General features: G+C 47.1%; 1 protein-coding gene across 1 annotated transcript in view; it reads left to right on the forward strand.

The window, feature by feature from the left end:
• The first annotated feature begins 1,364 nt into the window (after positions 1-1,364).
• EMCN (endomucin) overlaps positions 1,365-17,464 on the forward strand; it is a 105,748-nt gene continuing 89,648 nt past the window's right edge. The window contains exon 1 of the mRNA XM_019553065.1: positions 1,365-1,558. Within this exon, the coding sequence (XP_019408610.1) occupies positions 1,480-1,558 (79 nt within the window). The 5' untranslated portion in view covers positions 1,365-1,479. The remainder of the gene's footprint in view (positions 1,559-17,464) is intronic.

Here is a 17,464-nt window from a genome sequence, read left to right on the forward strand (position 1 = left end):
GCTCACTAGGGCTGTGCAAAGCTTTGGTTGCTGATTCGATTTAGTGGAGATTTGGCCTGATTCGGCAGCCAAATCTCCGAATCCAAATTGAATCAGGAGACCCTTTAATCTCTCCTAATTGAATCAAAACCTAAGATTCAATGATTTAGACATAGACACAGCTTTTAATGTTTTTTTCTACATACCTCAAGGATTCCAGGCAGCTCGTGAATGCTGAGATGCTGGGGCAGATGTAACTTCCCATGGGAGCATGGCGGAGCCAGAGGTGGACTGGAAGTACTTGCAGTCCACTTCTGGATTTGCTGCCAAGCACATGGGGGAGCCTCATGTGCTCCTGTGGGACACTTCATCTGCCCCATCATTGCAGTATTCATGATCCATGTCTGGTACCTTGAGGTATGTAGAAAAAAACATTTAAAGCTGTGCCAATGGCCAAATTGCTGATTCTCCGAATCAGCATAGAATCTTCAGATTTGGATTTGGCCAAATCAAATTGGGGACAGTGATCCAAATCAGCTAATCAAATCACTGTTCCCAATTCGGGCCAAATCCAAATCGAATATGGCCCATTTCGCACACCCCTACTGCTCACTGTTGATTCTGATTCATGTTTTGCCATGGCGTTTGGGTCACGATACTTCAAGGTTCTTGCCTTAACATGTTGCTCTTATTCAGTGAGTTGTGGATTGTGTTGAATTAAAAATATACCTTGATTCCCGATCTTTTTAAAATCACATGGGATTGTACCCCCTTATGATGTTTTAAGAAATCAAAGGTTTAGAGGCCATGTGATCTACTTGTCAGGGTGAGGGGTGGGTACGCTTTTGACACTGGTCCTGTTACTAGTTGTCATTTATCTCTTATGTTACTGGAGGCAAGTCATTTCCCTCTCTGTGCTCATTTGCCGTGTATCTTTGTCCATCCTATCCAGACTTTCTGCTCTTTTTTCTGATAATGTGCTTGTGCAGCCCCTAGAATACTATGGTCCTGCTCTCAATTGGAACCTTTAAGTGCTTCCATAATATAGCTAATAATCCTGATGTCAGAATTATTTACTTTTTCCTTTTCATACCCTGTTGTAAGATTCCCATTATCAAGACTTTGTCACTATTAATAAACACCCTATTTAAAAATATCCATAATATATTAAAAGAATTAGTAATGTACACTGTATTCTAAAGAAAGGCCTCAGCTCGAGACCTTTCTTGACTTCTGGATCAAAGAAGAACAAAATAAAGTATTAACAAAAGCACGGTTGACTGCCAAAGAAAAAGGAGTTCCTGTAAGGACTGAAACAATTAATCTCCTCTATACTGAACTCCCAGAGGGAGTGTGTTGTGTTTCCTCTCGTTCTTTATCAAAGTCCCCTAAATAAGCAGGAATGGGCAGTGTCTGCACAGCCTCTGCACACCTTTTCCACTTACTAATTAGGGCCTGCTTCACAGTAAGAGACTATTCACTGCCTGGCTCTGAAAAGGGATGCCAATGAAACTAAGCACAAACATGAAGCTCCTTGAAGTTGCCCTTCTCTTCGCATTCAGCACCTACGTTACAATTGGTAAGAGTGCATTGTTCTCTGTTACTCTTTTGACTCTGTTAGCAGATCTGTAGCAGACACAGTTATCATTTCAGTGGGCTTTTGATAGTGAAGGTTTCATTTGACTGTGATACTGCAGTTCAGTACTTCATTCCCATACATGTAGGCAGAAGAAATGTACATTTGGAAGAGGTACTACCTCTGTTTTGTTTTGAGTTATATGACCTCCGTAAAAAGAATATTTTTGGCAATGTACGTTTTCTCTGGTAGATCTGAGAGGAATTAAAAGCACTGACTAAGGAAAAAACTGCTTATTAGGAGGGTGTTTTGTTTCATTTTCCTCTTTTGAAAACTGTCTTTTGTACAAGAAACTTCTAACAAGATTTGAAATGTCTGTTGGTTCTGAAAATTTAGTTTAATACACTGGGTAAATACAACAGGTCAAATGTACCCTGATATAACCCCCTTATTCACCAGAATTACATTGGTGGTGTACTGGCTGAGTGTGCTTTTCAAAAGCCAGTGTATATTTACTGGGCAGAACTAGTGACTGTGTTCAACAAGTTTTAGAAGATTAAAAACTGTTAGTTTATGTTCTAATGGTCACTGATCTTCTATTTCTAGTGCTCTTCTGCTTGAAATATTTTTCATTCAGAATAAATTAGTTTGTGATAATAAGATGAAAGAAACTGCAACTAAAGTCTCACCAGCTTTATTGAGGGTTAAAGTTGAAGCTGAAGATTTTATTTCTCATTTTCTGGAAAACTGTACCTAAAGCTTTTACAGATGTCATTAGAATAGATTAAAAGATTTTCAGTAACTGGCAACTAACCAGTAAATAGAAAATCTATTTTTACTGGATTAAGTAATTACAAGTCCTGAGCTAAAAACTTTTACTTGAGTTATGCTTTAAAAATCCAAGCAAAAAACCCCAAAAATGTATTGTGGAGTGAGCTGCACTATTGCTTGTGGTCGTCACCGTTAAAGAAAGCAGTGAAGTAGATTAACAGTGATGTTTCTTTCATAAATTATCTAATTTGTGAACTATGCCATGCCAGTATGTATTCTGAAAATGTATGTATTCTCTGTTGGCTGGTGTCAGAAAAAGCAGCCTTTCCATCACTATTAAATGTTTAGTAAATTACTTATCTTTGGGAAAACCTGGTGGAGTGCATTCTGTTTGTAACAGGTTATTCCAAACCAACATGCAAAGGTGAAGGGCAATGCATAGGAGGTTGGTCAGTTTTGTGAAGTCCCTGGCATACAGGCTTTCTAAACTCTTCTGAATGGAGATGATAGGACATAGCTGGAGCAGGGCAGAAGTCATCGCAATGAATTTGTAAGAATCACAATAAGAGACACTTGCTTTCAGCTAGGGCTGTGCAAAATTTTACCACCCGTTTTGTTTTGATGCTGTTTTGATGCATTTCGAGGTCAAAAAAGCAAAATCAAAACAGAACAGCTATGGTCAAAACAGCCTTGAAACAAAATGAGGCAAGTCGAAACGTTTCACCATTTTGACGCTGTTTCGACGTTTTGCCCATAGGCTATAATGGGGAAGGTTGAAACCGCCTATAACTTTGTCACTTCTGGCCAGATGTGGATGAAACTTGCAGAAATGGTAGCACTTCTGAGGGCATGAAGCATGTCAAGTTTCAGGAAGATAGGTGCAGGGGGTTCGAGGAACTTGCACCCCAAAATCTAGAAGTAAAATTTGTGTCGTGTGTATGTGTTAAGCCACCGTGGGGTGAAAACAGCAGGCAAGCTAGCCCCTCCTGAGGCCACAAAGCCTGCCAAGTTTCAAGAAGAACGGTGCAGGGGTTTGGGGGAAACTGCACCTCAAACTGCAGACAAGCAAAACTCATGACATGGGTGACACTGTGTGTGTTAAGGTGCAACAGAGTGAAAGCTGCAGGGATGATAGCCCCTGCTGCGATCATGAAGCCTCCCAGCTGTCAAAGAGGTAGATGCAGGGGTTCTGGGTTCTGGGCCCCTGCACGTCTAGCTGCTGACCGGCAAAACTCATGACATGGTTGCTTGTACAACTGTGTCTGTCTTTGGGCACGGGGGGAAGGAATTACTGCAGGCCTGGCTGCTAGTCACTGCTGCAGTCACGAAGCCTGCCAGCTGTTAAGGAGGGGATTCTGGGGCCCTGCACCCCTAGCTGCTGACAGGCAAAATTCATGACATGGGTGCTTGTGCAACGGCTGCCTCTCATCAGGCAGCAGGACTGAAGATCACCCATCACTTGCCACCAACACCTGGGGGTAATAATTGACCACAGTATGAACATGAGTCGGCACGGGAATGCTGTAGCCAGCAGGACCAATAATAAATATTGGTGGGATTTTCTAATTGACTTTCACTGGGAGCTGGATGCCTACCTTCCTCAGGTACTGTTGAAAACCCTCCATTATGTCTGGTTTAAGCATGTTTTGTCATCCTGTTTTCCAACTGCACTATCATGCTTCAGGGTGTGCTGCTATTTCTAACGTTCAGGAGAAAGACAGCAAGAAGCAAACATGCCCAGTGCTTGTTTTTGCGTCACTCATATATGCGCTGTGGACTTTCTGCCTTTCCTTATCATTCTAATAGAATTGCGCCTTTTGCCAGGATTGGGAGAGCACTGTTATTTAAACATATCTAATCTTTTTGAAGAACACATTCAGGTTCTATTAACTTCTTAAGTTTTCACAGGGTGATAATTTATTTAAAGAATGTTAGTGTAGGTAAAACATTAGTATTAAGTCCATTAAAAACCTTGAGTATATTAAGGAGTAGTCCATGCTTCTCATGACCTTTTTCCCTCTATCATTTTTATCAGAATATGAATAAGCCAAAACAGTCGTATTTGGGCACAACAGACTTAGCTAGTGAGGCAAGCCTAATTACCATGCTAAAATCTTTAGGTGCCTGTATACAAGCCAGGATGCTGCTCTGACGCGCTGTAATTATAGCATGTTGGAGGAGACTTGATTAGTTGTGTATGCTGTAGTGCAGTAATTAGCGCGAACTTTAGATAAAGCACCTCCACTGCCTTTTAGAAGCGCAGGGATGCTGATACATTAGATGTTCAGCGCACTTTAATTACAGTGGCTCTTGGAGCTGCTCTAATTAAAGCGCCCTACCTCCACTTTCGGAGCTCGTGTACAAAGGCTCTTTGGTTTTAGTTAATCTAGAAGAAACAGTGGCAGTAAGTTCAGCATCTTCTACACTTGTGGCCAAAAGATTTTACTTATTTTGTCCCTGTTCTGAGGTGTATATTTTTTGCCTCATAATTACTAGAAATAATCAGAGCTCAGCATTTCCATTATTGTGTGATTCTGAACTTTGTGGCAAGTTCTAAGCTGGCCCCTTGTCCTGATATGGATTCTAGGCTTTTCTTTTTAAAAAATAGAAAATTGAAGCCTGTAAGGCCATGAAAATAACTTTCTAAATGTTAAACTATACAGTGATATCTGCCTGAGTCTTGGACAGCTTGAAATCATGTCTCATAGAAGTGAATTACCCCTGTTCATTTCAACGTAGAGAGAGAGTAGCTTCATGTCATTAAATCATTTCATTGGGTGTGTCTACACGAGATGTTTTACTGCAAAGTAGTGTAGTTTACTGCACAGTGAGCATGAATGGCTATATGTGTACCCGCTTACTCCACCGTAAACTTTACTACTCATGAAGGCAGCCAACGCAAGTGGCAGCCAATGCAAGTAACAAATTTAATTTATCCATGAGTACTTGCAGCACAGTAATGCTCATGTAGACGCCAACCAGGAGCAGATTTTCTCATGGTCAGCCCCGCTACTAGGGGGCCAGCCTGAACTCAGAAGCCCAAGGGGGGTGGGGGGAAGGAATGGGACTTTTGGCCTCTGCTGTTCCTGCACAGGCCTTGGGCTACCTGTGCAAGCCTGTCTGCACCCTGACACCGCTGTCTGGCACCATAGTGCTTCTTGGCTGCCAGGACCATACCATCCAGCCCTGCAGGCTGCTGAAGGCTACTGCCACTGCCAGCTCCCAGGCCCAGTTGCAGCTAGCTCCTGGGTGCCAGGGCCAGCACCAGCTGCCCGCAGCCAGCCCCCAGCAGCCTTCCTGGAGCCTGCAGGTGCTGCAGGGCATTGCCTCACTGCATGGCTCCCAGTCCTGCACCATATCCCTGCACTAGGTGCAGGCAGCTGCCCAAGCCTGGCAGCACAGGAACAGCTGTGCAGAGGCCCTGAGAGCTACTGTTGGGGCCCTAATGGGATCATCACTGATGCCATTTGCCACCACCTGGGGCCCCAACTGGTTGCAGGAAGAGACAGGCAAACTCATGGCACTGTGGGGTGAGGGAGAGGTGCAGCAGCAGTTTGTGCAGGGCAGACACTTGAACACCCACATCCATGAGGACTGTCAGGCTGGATGTGGAAGTGCAGGTACAACTGGTCAGCATGGCAGTGCCGCATAAAGGTCAAGGCCTGTGGGCACAGTGGGTCACCATCACCGACCACAACTGTCAGTTGCAGAGTACCTGCAAGTCCATGCCCTTTATGCAGCTGCTAACTGAGATCCTTGTAACCTGACATCCAAGCCACAGCCATGCTGTGTACAGCAGCATAGGAGGCCTGCCCAAGCTCCCACTCTAGCCTGGTGGTGATGTGTCACTGGGGGAGGGTCCCTTGGGGTCCTACTGAGCTGCCTGCCCCAGCCTCCACCAGCAGGTTGGGGAGTCTGAACCAGTGCCTGCCCCACAGACCTGCAGCTTCATCTCCAGCCACAAGGTGCAGCCAGCCATGTTACCACTGGCCACCAGCAGTGCCAACACCTCCCTGGGGGGCCCCTGGCTGGATGCCTGCATGCCATGCCCCACCACCCAAGGAAACTGCTGGGAGCCACATGCTGTTCTCACCAGTCAGGACAGACTGAAGCCACTGGACATGCCAGCCCTGCCCACATGGTAAGACCCACACTGCGGGGGCCATCCCTGCCCCCAGCTCCAGCCCTGACCCCTGCTGCCTCTCACTGCCCCCCCTTCCAACCATGTTCCCCTGGCTCCTGGGCTCCCCCTCCACAGCACACAGGGAGGTGGGAGACACAAAACTTTATTGAGCAGCCTGTGCCCCCACAGGTAAGTGGACACACATCTCTCACATGCCAAGAAACATGTCAGTGCCAGCACAAAGTCCTCCTTGGCTGCATGGGACAGGGATGTGTAGTGCAGCCACAGATAGCCCTCCAGGTGGCATCAGAGATTACAGGGAAGCCCAGGCTTGTCGCCAATACAGTTGAGGCTCAGGGTCCCATAGCAGGTGTGCAAGTGTTCCCAGAGCACCATGGCAATTAGTAGCAGCAAGGCATAGTGGGTTGGGCACCCCTCAATCCATGCAAACAAATCCTCATGCTGTGCCCAGGACATGCACAGCAGAGTCACACTCAGGGTGCAGCACCAGTGCCTCCCCAGAGAGGGCCCCTGTGGGGAGGGGGAGGGTGTGGGTAGCTCCTTATTCCAGTCATCTGGGAGCCCCACGCCTCCTGAGCCCAAGTGCCATGGGCTAGGTGGCAGGACAGGAGACAGGATGGACTTCAGGAGGAAAAGGGGAGGGGGCAGCAGGGTTTGGAGCTATGGCGGCAGGTGCTGCCAAGAGCCAGGACTTTCCCAGTCTGGGAACGGGGTGGGGGAGGCAGGCTGCCTGTGGCCAGCACCTGAAGCCCCAGGGGAGTGAGTTGAAATGGGGGGCTTGGCTGGTGGCTTCCTGGCCAAGTTCCCATAGTCCCTGGGCACCCGTGTATGCCTGACCCCTGATCTGAGGCTGAGCACCACACAGCCCCTGGTACAGAGTATCTTATCTCAGAAATGTTGCGAACTTTCACAAACAGCTTCTTTCTCATGACTCTGTAAGCTCTGAAGCTGCAAGCAAGGGAGAGGCTACTGTTGGCAGCTAGGTGGTGGCTTTAGGGTCACCGCCTCCAATAGCTGGGGTCCTGGGGATGCATCAGCTCTACAGGAGGAGAACCTCCTGGGCCAGATGTTGATGGCCACAGAAGGCTGGCAGGTGGATGCATGGATATGGCAGGTAGAGGATGTTGCCTGGCAGGAAAGGTGGTGGGTGGAGGATGTGCCTGTGTGGACATGTGGGACCAGATAAGACTGGACAGGACCAGATCAGGAGTTCAGGGTGCAGGTCCTGGAGCATGTAGACACCCTTGGGTAGCAAGGAATGGTCAATCAAGGCAGTGCAGCCCATGGAGGAGGTGCTGGACACCATCCTGAACCTGGCAGTCACTTTTGCACTGCCTTCTGCTCTGCTCCTGACCCTAGCCCCACCTGTCCCCTGGCAGCTGCCTGTTTCCCAGCAGCAGGCCCCCTCATGGGCCTAGGAAGGGGTCCAATGCCACCTCCACCAGCCAGGAGCCCACGCCCCCTGCCACTGAGCTCCCTCCGCATGGACCCAGCCCCACTGTGTGCCCTGGCTCCAGTGCACACAGTGCAGAGCAGAAGCTGCCTGTAGTGGGCTCAGGACCACACACCAGCCCTGCTGGCTCTAGACACCATCTGCCAGAGTGGGAGCCACCCACACCAGGGGAGAAGTGCCTGCCATCACCCCTGGGTGAGTCCCCTACACACTGGACTCACTGCAATACGTGCACCTGTTGGGGAATGGCCAGAGATTGAGGTGTCAGCTGCCTGTCCCTGGACTCCACCCCATGGCCACCCACCCCAGGAAGGCACAAAAACATGACACATTGTAAATAGTTTCCATGGGGAAGAGGGTGGTTTATTGTTGTTGGATGAGGTGCATAGTGGAGGGGCTCTGCTGTTGGGGATGGAGGGGAGATGGGCTCTGGTGCTGGGGAGGGGCAGTGGGGTGGGGTCCTTGGGCAACTGTCCAGTCAGGCTACAGCAGAGAGTGCAGGAGGAGGCGGTCAGCCAGCACCTCTCAAACCCAGTGCCCTGGTCCCCTGGTGGCAGGTGTGTGGTGTACCTGGGGCCTCAGTGAGGGTGTTCCACCACTGTTGCTGCCACCACAGCTGGTGCTCCTGCTGTCAGGCATCATCCACCTGCTGTGCCTTGCAGATGGTATGCAAAATGCAGGCTGTAATGATGACCCAGGACACACTGTCCTCGGTGAATTCTAGGTGGGCTATGAGGGTACACCAGCATCCCTTGCGGTGGCCAAAGACATGCTGCAGTAGGATGTGGGTCCAGCCCAGGCACCACGTAAAGTAGGGTAGGTCACAGTGGGATGGGCTGATGATGGGAATGTAGGTACAATCCAGAGCCCCGATGCACTGATGGAACCCCCGGGCACAGAACCCCCACCACCACCACCAGGAAGTCATGCACTTGGAGCGGTGTGGCCCAGCATATCCTGGAGGGCACAGCACACCTCCAAGATGGCTTCCCCAGTGGTCACATTGCCCACACCAAAGAGGTGGCCCATGTAGCAGAGGCTGGCAGGCATGGCCAGCTTCAGTAGGGCAATGGCCAGCAGGGTTTCTGTAGAGAGGGCAGCCTGATGTTGGTGTCCTGCTGCTTCAGGTGTGCAAAGAGATGCTTTCAGAGGTCCTGGAAGCTAGTCCGGGTTATCCAGAATGCTTCCAGCCACTGCTTGTTGTCCTAGGTGTGCTATAGACAATGGGTAGCCACTAGTCCTGCCTGGCCTGGTGGGCCCGGAAGTGGTGGAGTGGGAGGGCCAGAAGAGTAAGGGTGGCCCTTGCAGTGGCATCCTGGAGTGCATCAGCCTCCCTGTTGGGGTCTGGCCAGCAGGATGGGGTCTAAGTGGCAGCTGCATGGTGGCGGCAGCCCTAGGACGACATGGTGAAGCCAGTCATGGGACAGCCAGCAGGTCCCAGATGGCTGTGGATCAGCTGGTGTGGTGGCCAGCAGGAGCCCAGGACACTAGGCATCACTACTGGGGCAGGGACTGGAGCAGCCATGGCATAGGGAGGCAGAGACTGTGGTGCAAGAGCTACCACAGTGTGCATGCTGCTCCTGGCCAGAACAACAGCTGGCCAGGGAGCAGAGGTATCTTTTAAAGAGTCTCCTCTGCAGGCAGCTGTGGGTAGAGCCTCCAGCTCCCTCTGGTGGTGGCAGAGGCCCATTGCAGGGCCCCAGGAAATAGGACCAGTTTGCTGCTGAGAGCAGCAAATCTGCTGCCATGTCTTTGCATGTGTTGATGTCTGCCTCAGAGTGTTTAATTGTGAGTAGTTTATTTACAAGTAAACTGGTCCCGCATCAAATGCATGTGTACACACACTTACTGTGATTTAACTCCAATACCTAATAAAGATCATGTAAATGTTAACATTGTTGACTCATTCACAGCTGGCCATTGAAGCCCAAATATTCATCAGTTATTGTTGAGAGACGCACTGGGGAAACTGGTTGCTAGGCAGGTTCACAGTAGAAAGAAACTAGAAAGCCAAGGGTTCCTACCACCAACATTTTAAGTCACTTCAGATTCAAGTGGAAAAAGGGAAGGAAGGCTTAATAAAAGTAGGTTGCCAAGGAATTCCCCGAGTTCTACAGAAGACTGGGCTTCTCGCTGTAGTATTTAGCTTCAGTTTGCCATACAGAAAATATGCCTTGAAAACTATATAACTTCAGTGTACCTGAAGCGCCTGTTATAGTCATGTAACTTTAGGTTCTCTTTTTGTCACTGGTATTCTTTCAACTGCAGGTTGGTAGAGTATATTACCTATATTTGCTAGGGTATGAAGGCCAAAAAAATACATATGCCAAACTGCTGGATTCCTTCTGAAAATAGTGCAATTGTTTCCAATGTGTATTGTAAGGAAGGGCAGTATTAAATATATTTGCAAAATAACCTATTACAGGGGACCTGCTGCTAATAATAACAGGAACACAACATGCAAATTCCCTAACCATCCCTTTTCATAAACATCCTGGCTTACTGACGCAGTAGCACCTGCTGTGTTATATCATAGGAATTAGATATAAAAGGGGCCTGACATTCTAAGGCCCCCTTTCCAGCCTGCTAGAGCAGGACTCTCTGCTCTCAATACCTTTTCCAATGCTTTGTCCAATATAGATTTTAAATGTCTCATATGGAAAAAGATTCCATGACTTTCCTTTGCAAACTATTTCACATGCTAATGTATCTCAGGTTTAGGGCATTTATAGGCTATTCTGTTAAACTTTACTATTGCAAAATTGCATTCTGTTGTTCATGGTGACCCCCTCTGATAGCACTCTGTTCAGTGCCTCTTCTTTTTCATTGTTTTCACCTTAGAATGCTGTCATTTCAGAAATTATTATTCTGGAATTACTGACTTTCCCCTATTGTTGATTAGTCATTAATGGAAGGAAATTTCCAAGGGAGAGATTGTTCAGAAGGAATTGTGTAGAAATGGAATTGCTGGTTTAGAAATCCTTGTTGTCATTGCATTTGGGAATGGACAAATGCTAATAGCACAAAAAAGCACTAAACATATTTAAAGCTCTTTGCAAACATGGTCAATCCTCATTTCTTGAGTTTTTTTGGCAGCTGCCTTTAACCTCAGGGAACAAATCTGAAATGGGGCTGGATTGAGGCCAGAGCCTGGATTCATTTCATTTTTCCAAATTTGGTGTCAATATACCCATAATCCCATTTTAGCAGGAGGCATAGTTATCTCCCAGGGGCCTCTGTTAGTGATGTTCTTCTGGAGACCTGTCTGATTTATTCAACGAAAGATGGCAATTATTGCAGCCATTTTGCATCTCCTCTGTTCCTCCATTGCCCCTTGCCTGCATCTTATTCTAGGCCAGAGATTCTCAACCAGGATGCCACACAGGTTCTTTGAAGGTGCTATGATGTATCAGTAGATAAGTAGGCTCAGGTTTGTCTGTACCTGGCAGATTCTCCATCCCTATTGCCCAGGCCCTCTCCAAGGAGATAAGCATTGCCATATCTAAATCAACAAGAGTTTTGAAGGGGTGCCTCAGATTCAGTGAGGAGCACCTCAAGTCCAAAAATGTTCCAGACTAGGGTTGCCAACTCTGAATCTATTCCGGAAGATTTTTATCACATAATATAATGACTTTAATGACTGATCTATTGTACTCTAACATTTATTCACTGCAGAGCCACCATTTTGTCTTCAGTGGAAATAAGAAGCATCATATGGATCATATTTTCACATTTTAAGCATATTGTAATAAATAAAAAATACTGCAAAATCTCAAGTTGTAATGTGAACCTTATTTTTTAAAAGTGAGATCCGGTTAGGGATACTTTGCTTGTAAATAAACATTTTAATGTTTGTGGGTCTGTGTGCATGTGTGTATTAACTGAAAAATACAGAAAAATAAATAACATTCTAATACCATTATAAAATGATGGATACAACAAAAAATCATTAATTAAACTTAAAAACAACTGTTATTGTACTTCCCTTATAGAAGCTACATCTCCTATAGTGGAGTACTTTTGCTCACAGTTTTTTCTTCTTAAATCTGTACTTCAGCTGGCTTCTTGCTGCTCTCAGAAACTTGGGGGACTTTTGACAAATTCATAATAGTCAGCACATGACATACTGTAGTTCAGTTGCATAGTGACTACTGTATAAATTGGAGTCAACATTTAATGACCTATCATTTATCTCCCAGATGACTTTCAGCAGTCTTCTGGAGATTTATACTTAAGTCCTAGAGACCCCAGGGAATCCTGGAAGGTTGGCAACCTAGACAGTGATGTCACCTTATCTGTTTCAGCCATCAGTCCAACTCTGCAACATCAAAGCATGGGAGAAAATTATTGTTTTATAATCTAAGCCCTGCTGTACCCTATGGCTGCTGCTGAATCAAAGTAACAAGGATAAATAGTGAAATAGGTAGTCAACTTGCAGCAAAATCCAATAGCCAAATGCCCTAACCTCTAGACCAGGGGTGGGCAAGATGGCAGAGTTTGCTGGCAGCTGAACTCCATTTCCCAGCAGCCCCTGTCCTTGTTACTGCAGCTGGTTTCCATGGAGATCCCAGGAGCAGTGCTGCCATGACAGTGCAGGACCAGGGTTTCCATAGAGACCAGCCCCAGGAGCAGTGGCAGGAAGCGTGGCTCAGAGGGGAGCTGCTCCAGGGCCAGGGCTGGGATCTTGCAGTGGTAAAAGCAGCTCCCTGCCCAGCTGTGTGCCCTGCCAGTGCTGCTGGGGCTGGTCTCCATGGAAACCCTGGCCCCGTGCAGTCACAGATATACTGCCTTTGTGGTCTCCATGGAAACCTGGATGTGGGCAGGGGTTCCTGGGAAATGGAGCCTGCCACAGGCCAGATCCAGCCTGCAGGCTGGACTTTGTCCACCCCTGCTCTAGACTATTGGATTAAAAGATGGGAGCACCCTCCTCTTCCCCTCTTTGATCTAACATCCACTATTCATAGGTTTTTGCAGGGCTACCATTAAAGGACTCACTTTCAGAGACCCTAGCAAACATCCAAGTTTGAGCTAATTGCTTGGGCAGCTAAACCTGCCTTGAGTCTCTGGATGACACCCTCTGCCTGAACTACTGTACTTATTTGAATATAAGACGAGGGGCTTTTTAGGGCTATGCAAAATTTCACTGGCTGTTTTGATTTGATACTGTTTTGACTCATTTCAAGCTCAAAACAGTGAAATCAAATTGAAACAAAGGGCTTCAAAACAAGTCTCAAAACAAAACGAGACTAGTTGAAATGTTTTGAAAGTTTCCAAATATTTTAAGTTTCGAAGCAGCCAGCAACAAAGTGGTGGGAGACAGGGGACAACTAGAGCTGCGTTCCCAGCAGCATCCAGGAGCACAGCCCTGGCTTTCCCTGTTTCCTGCCACTGGGTGGTGGGAAGCCAATCACAATGCAGGGGAAGGGAACTCAGTCCAGGCTCAGTTCCCCTCCCAAGTGCTGTGACTGGGCTGGGGAAAGGAACTGAGCCCTATTGCTCAGTTCCCCTCACCCTACGATTGGCCTGGGGATGGGAAGTCAGCCCAGCTGGGTTAAATTCATTTCCCCAGCCCGATCATGGAGCTGGGGTTGGGAACTCAATCGTCAGGCAAAAAGTCAGGTGAAACTCAATCATGAGGCCAATCATCAGGCAAAATGTCAAAATAGTGTTTAAACAGCCTCACCGTTTCGACGAAGTGAAATGGAACAGCTGTTTCGACTCAAAATGAAATTCTAAACAAAACACTGTTCCATCGAAACCTCAAAACTGAAGTCAAAATGGAACAGTGCCATTTCACACAGCCCTAGTTTTTTCCCTCCATTTAGCAGGAGGGAAAACAATCTCTTTTTTGATATGAGTACAGACCAGGAAAGCAGCTGCTGTGGCTCCTGATAGGGCCTGGGGGGCTCATGTGGCAAGTAGGGGGTTCATGGGAGAGTGTGAGGAAGGGATACATGGTGTGAGGGGAGCATGGGGAAAGAGTGGCGGGGGGTTGCAGGGAAAGGGATACATGGAGCAAGGGGAACATGGAGAAAGGGTTCAGGGGAAGGGACACGCAGAATGAGGGAAACAGTGCAGTGGAGAATGTGGTGGAAAGGGTGTATGGTATAGGTGGGATATTGGGAAAACATATGCAGTGCAGAAGGGAGTATGAGGGAAAGAGCAGCAGGGAGATTGCAGGTTCTCCTTCAATCCATCAGGGCTCCCAGCCCCTACCAACTCAGGGCTCCAATCTGGCTCGGGACCCTCCTGGTCCCCCCATACTCCCATACTGTGGCCCTCATCCTCTTCCCTACACTGGGCCTCATCCCCTCCCCTACACTGGGCCTCACAAATCCCCTTATCTCCTTACCTGAGGAGTCTTGCATCTAGCTCCCTTGGCTTAGGGTCCCACTCCTCTGGAGCCTCGCCCCCCAGCCCCACTGGATGGCCTATGCACCAGAGAAGAAATGGATTTAAGTTGATTATTCTCTGGGTCTTACGGGACCTCATACAAATTGACTAACAAATACTCTGGAGGTAAATTAAATTAAGCTAACTATAATATAGATTCTTGCATGAACTGATCTAAGGGGCTTGTTCCATAAACCCACAAGCAACTGATTTATGTCATGGCTCTAAGGAGCCTGGAGGGATTAATTTGAACTGAGGCACTCTTCCATTTGAATGAACCAGTGAAGTCCTGCTGGCAGCCAACCAGTCTATGCAAGATCAAGGTTCAGGCAAGTATTGTCTGTTGGGGTATGGTAAGGGTGCAATGCAAGGGGCGGAGGAGCCCCATAAAGAAAACCACCCAGGTGAGCGAGTAAGATTGTCACTGTCCTGTATCAAACTCCCAGTAATTAAATACAGACATCAAGACATGGCAGGTGAGAGAAGAACATCAGAAACTGCATAGTGACAGGACTATCCAGTTCTTCCCCATGGTTCACTCCAATAAAGTGTCGGGCAAGCGGGTACCATAGCCCTACAGCACTTGCACTGCCCCAAACTGAAGTCATGCAGCTACATATGTGCTATTTAGGTGCATAAAATCAAATTGGATTCAGTTCTTTATGTCTCAAAGGTATGTCCTAGTTCTAAGGACTAAGAGGAGAAAGCTGGTATCTTAAGAGTATCTGGGTGAAGATAACGCTAGAAAAGAATAGATGTGATGTTATGGTCAGTGCCTACTCATTAATGATGTGGAGCATGGTACTAAATGTACACTTAGCAAATTTGCAGTTGACACCAAGTTGGGTGGAGTTGCAGACATTCTGGAAGGTAGGGCTAAGATCTAGAATGACATAAATCAGAGGTTGGCAGCTGTTTAGACTATGGGCTGGAGTGACCCAGTTTGGTTAGAGGTAGGTGGAGAGGTGGGCACTAGAACCTTGTTGACACCACCACTTTTCCACAAAGCGACACAGAGTAACCTCCCACAGCCAGTGTTTCTTCCTAGAGCGGTGGGGGAGAGAGATTGCTGCTGGAGTCCCCTGCCACTGTATGCCACAAAACTCCATGTCAATGAGTTGGATCAAATGGCTCATGAGTGAGATCTAGCTTGTAGCCTGTAGGTTGCCAAGTCTTGACTTAGAGAAACTGGAGAAATGGTCTGAAATCAATCAGATGAAATTCAGTAAGGACAAATGCAAAGCTGGTATAGAATAAATGCATGCATAAGTACAGGCTAGAGAATGATTGGTGAGGCTGCCAAAGAATTTGGTGGTTAGAATGGACTGTAAGCTGAATATGAGCCAACAGTGTGCAATTGTTGTATAAAAAAGCCAACAGCATACTGTATTGGATTAACAAGAGTGTCACTTAAAAATCATGGAAAGTGATTCAACAATTCTACATAGCAATGGACAGAACTCGTCTGGAGTTCTGTGCCAATTTTTGGACACCACACTTCAAGTAAGATGTTGTTATATTAGAAAGAATTCAATGGAGAGCAACAAAAATGGTAAGAGGCATGGAAAACCCTACCTATGAGAAAAAGATGAAACAACTACAATGGTTTAGTTTGGAAAAGAGAAGATTAAGGGGGCATTTGATAAGAGTCTTCAATTACCTGAAAGGAACTACTAAAGGAGATGGAGATAGATAGTTCCCTGTGTCTATCTGGACTGGACTATAGACATAAAAATGAAATTCAGCAGAGACAAAGGTAAGGTGCTACACCTAGAGAAAAAAAAACGCATGCATAAATCCAGAATGGTGGGGACTGAATAACGCATTTGGCAGTAGACAGAAAAGGAGCAGTGTGATTTATAGTGATACACAAAACAGAAAAATGCAAGTTTGTTCACATTAGTAGAAGCATTGTATGAAAGAAATAGTGGGTAATAGTATTACTCCACTCAGAGACAGATAGGCCTCAGCTGAATTGCTGTGTCTGATTTGTGGCATTATATTTTAAAGGGACAGAAAGAAACTGACCACAGGTGATGATGAGCTAAGACAAGTGGCAAAGATGATAAAGCAGTTGGAATAAGAGCCATTTAAGGAAAGGAACATAAAAAATTAGATACAGTTTAATTTTCAGACAAAGATATTAAAGTGGAACATGATAGCAGTTTTCTGATATTTAAAACGCTGTCATAAATGGATGGAGAAAAATGTTTCTCCTATGCCACAGAGGGCAGCACATGAGGCAAGGGTTTTAAAGTACACAAAAGTAGATTTAAATTAAATTTCAAGGGAAAAACTAATGGTGAGGATAGTAAGACAGTGGAAGAATTGCATTAGGGACGTCCTGGAATCTCTTTCACATGAGATTTTCAAGAAGAGTCTGAAGAAGCATCTGGCTTTGTTTTTTAAGAACAACATATCCTTCAGGACACTGGACCAGATGACCCTTTAGATTTTTTTCGGTACTATAATTCTGTGAATCTAAGATGAGTTACAGATACCAGGTGTTTTCCATGTGTACTCTCTGTACTGTTCATGTGAAAATAGCTGAAGTGATAGCATATTAATTTGCTAATGTCTCATTCAGACATGTGACCGCCAGGCTGGAAGGGGCGGGGGTGAACCCCCTTAGGAATAGCGGCTTGAGGTGGGAGGGTGCCGCTATTCACCCTGGACGCTGTTGGTCCGGAGTAGGCGTTGGATCATCAGGTTCCCGCCCTGGTTCTCGCCCGCCACGACTTGCTGTTAGGTTCAGTAGGACGGCTCCTGGTTACTCGACAGCCCGGGGTCCCCGGCGGTCACGTTGCGGGGCTCCGCCACCCCTTTCACCCCGGCCTCACGCCTCCTCGGGTATCCTTGTACTCGGTGCCCCGGCTCCTGATCCCCACGGCTGGTCGCCTCACCGGCCCCGCCGACCCTTATCTTCAGGCTCCCCGGGCCCAGGGCTCCAGGACCGGGTCCCAGCCAAAGCTGGCTTCTTCCCCGGGCCCCTGCCCAGACCTTCCGGGTGATACTCCTCACCGGGTTCCTTGTCTAAGGTGAGAAACCTAACCGGCTAACACCAAGCCCTCTTCCTGGACCTTCCCGGTGATACTCCTCACCGGGTTCCTGGCCGCTAGTGTCCGGCACCGGACTAGGCCCTACCGTG

Source organism: Crocodylus porosus, unplaced genomic scaffold (genome assembly GCF_001723895.1).
Source record: "Crocodylus porosus isolate Cpor-Errol unplaced genomic scaffold, CroPor_comp1, whole genome shotgun sequence".
In the NCBI taxonomy this organism is placed as follows: Eukaryota; Metazoa; Chordata; order Crocodylia; family Crocodylidae; genus Crocodylus; species Crocodylus porosus.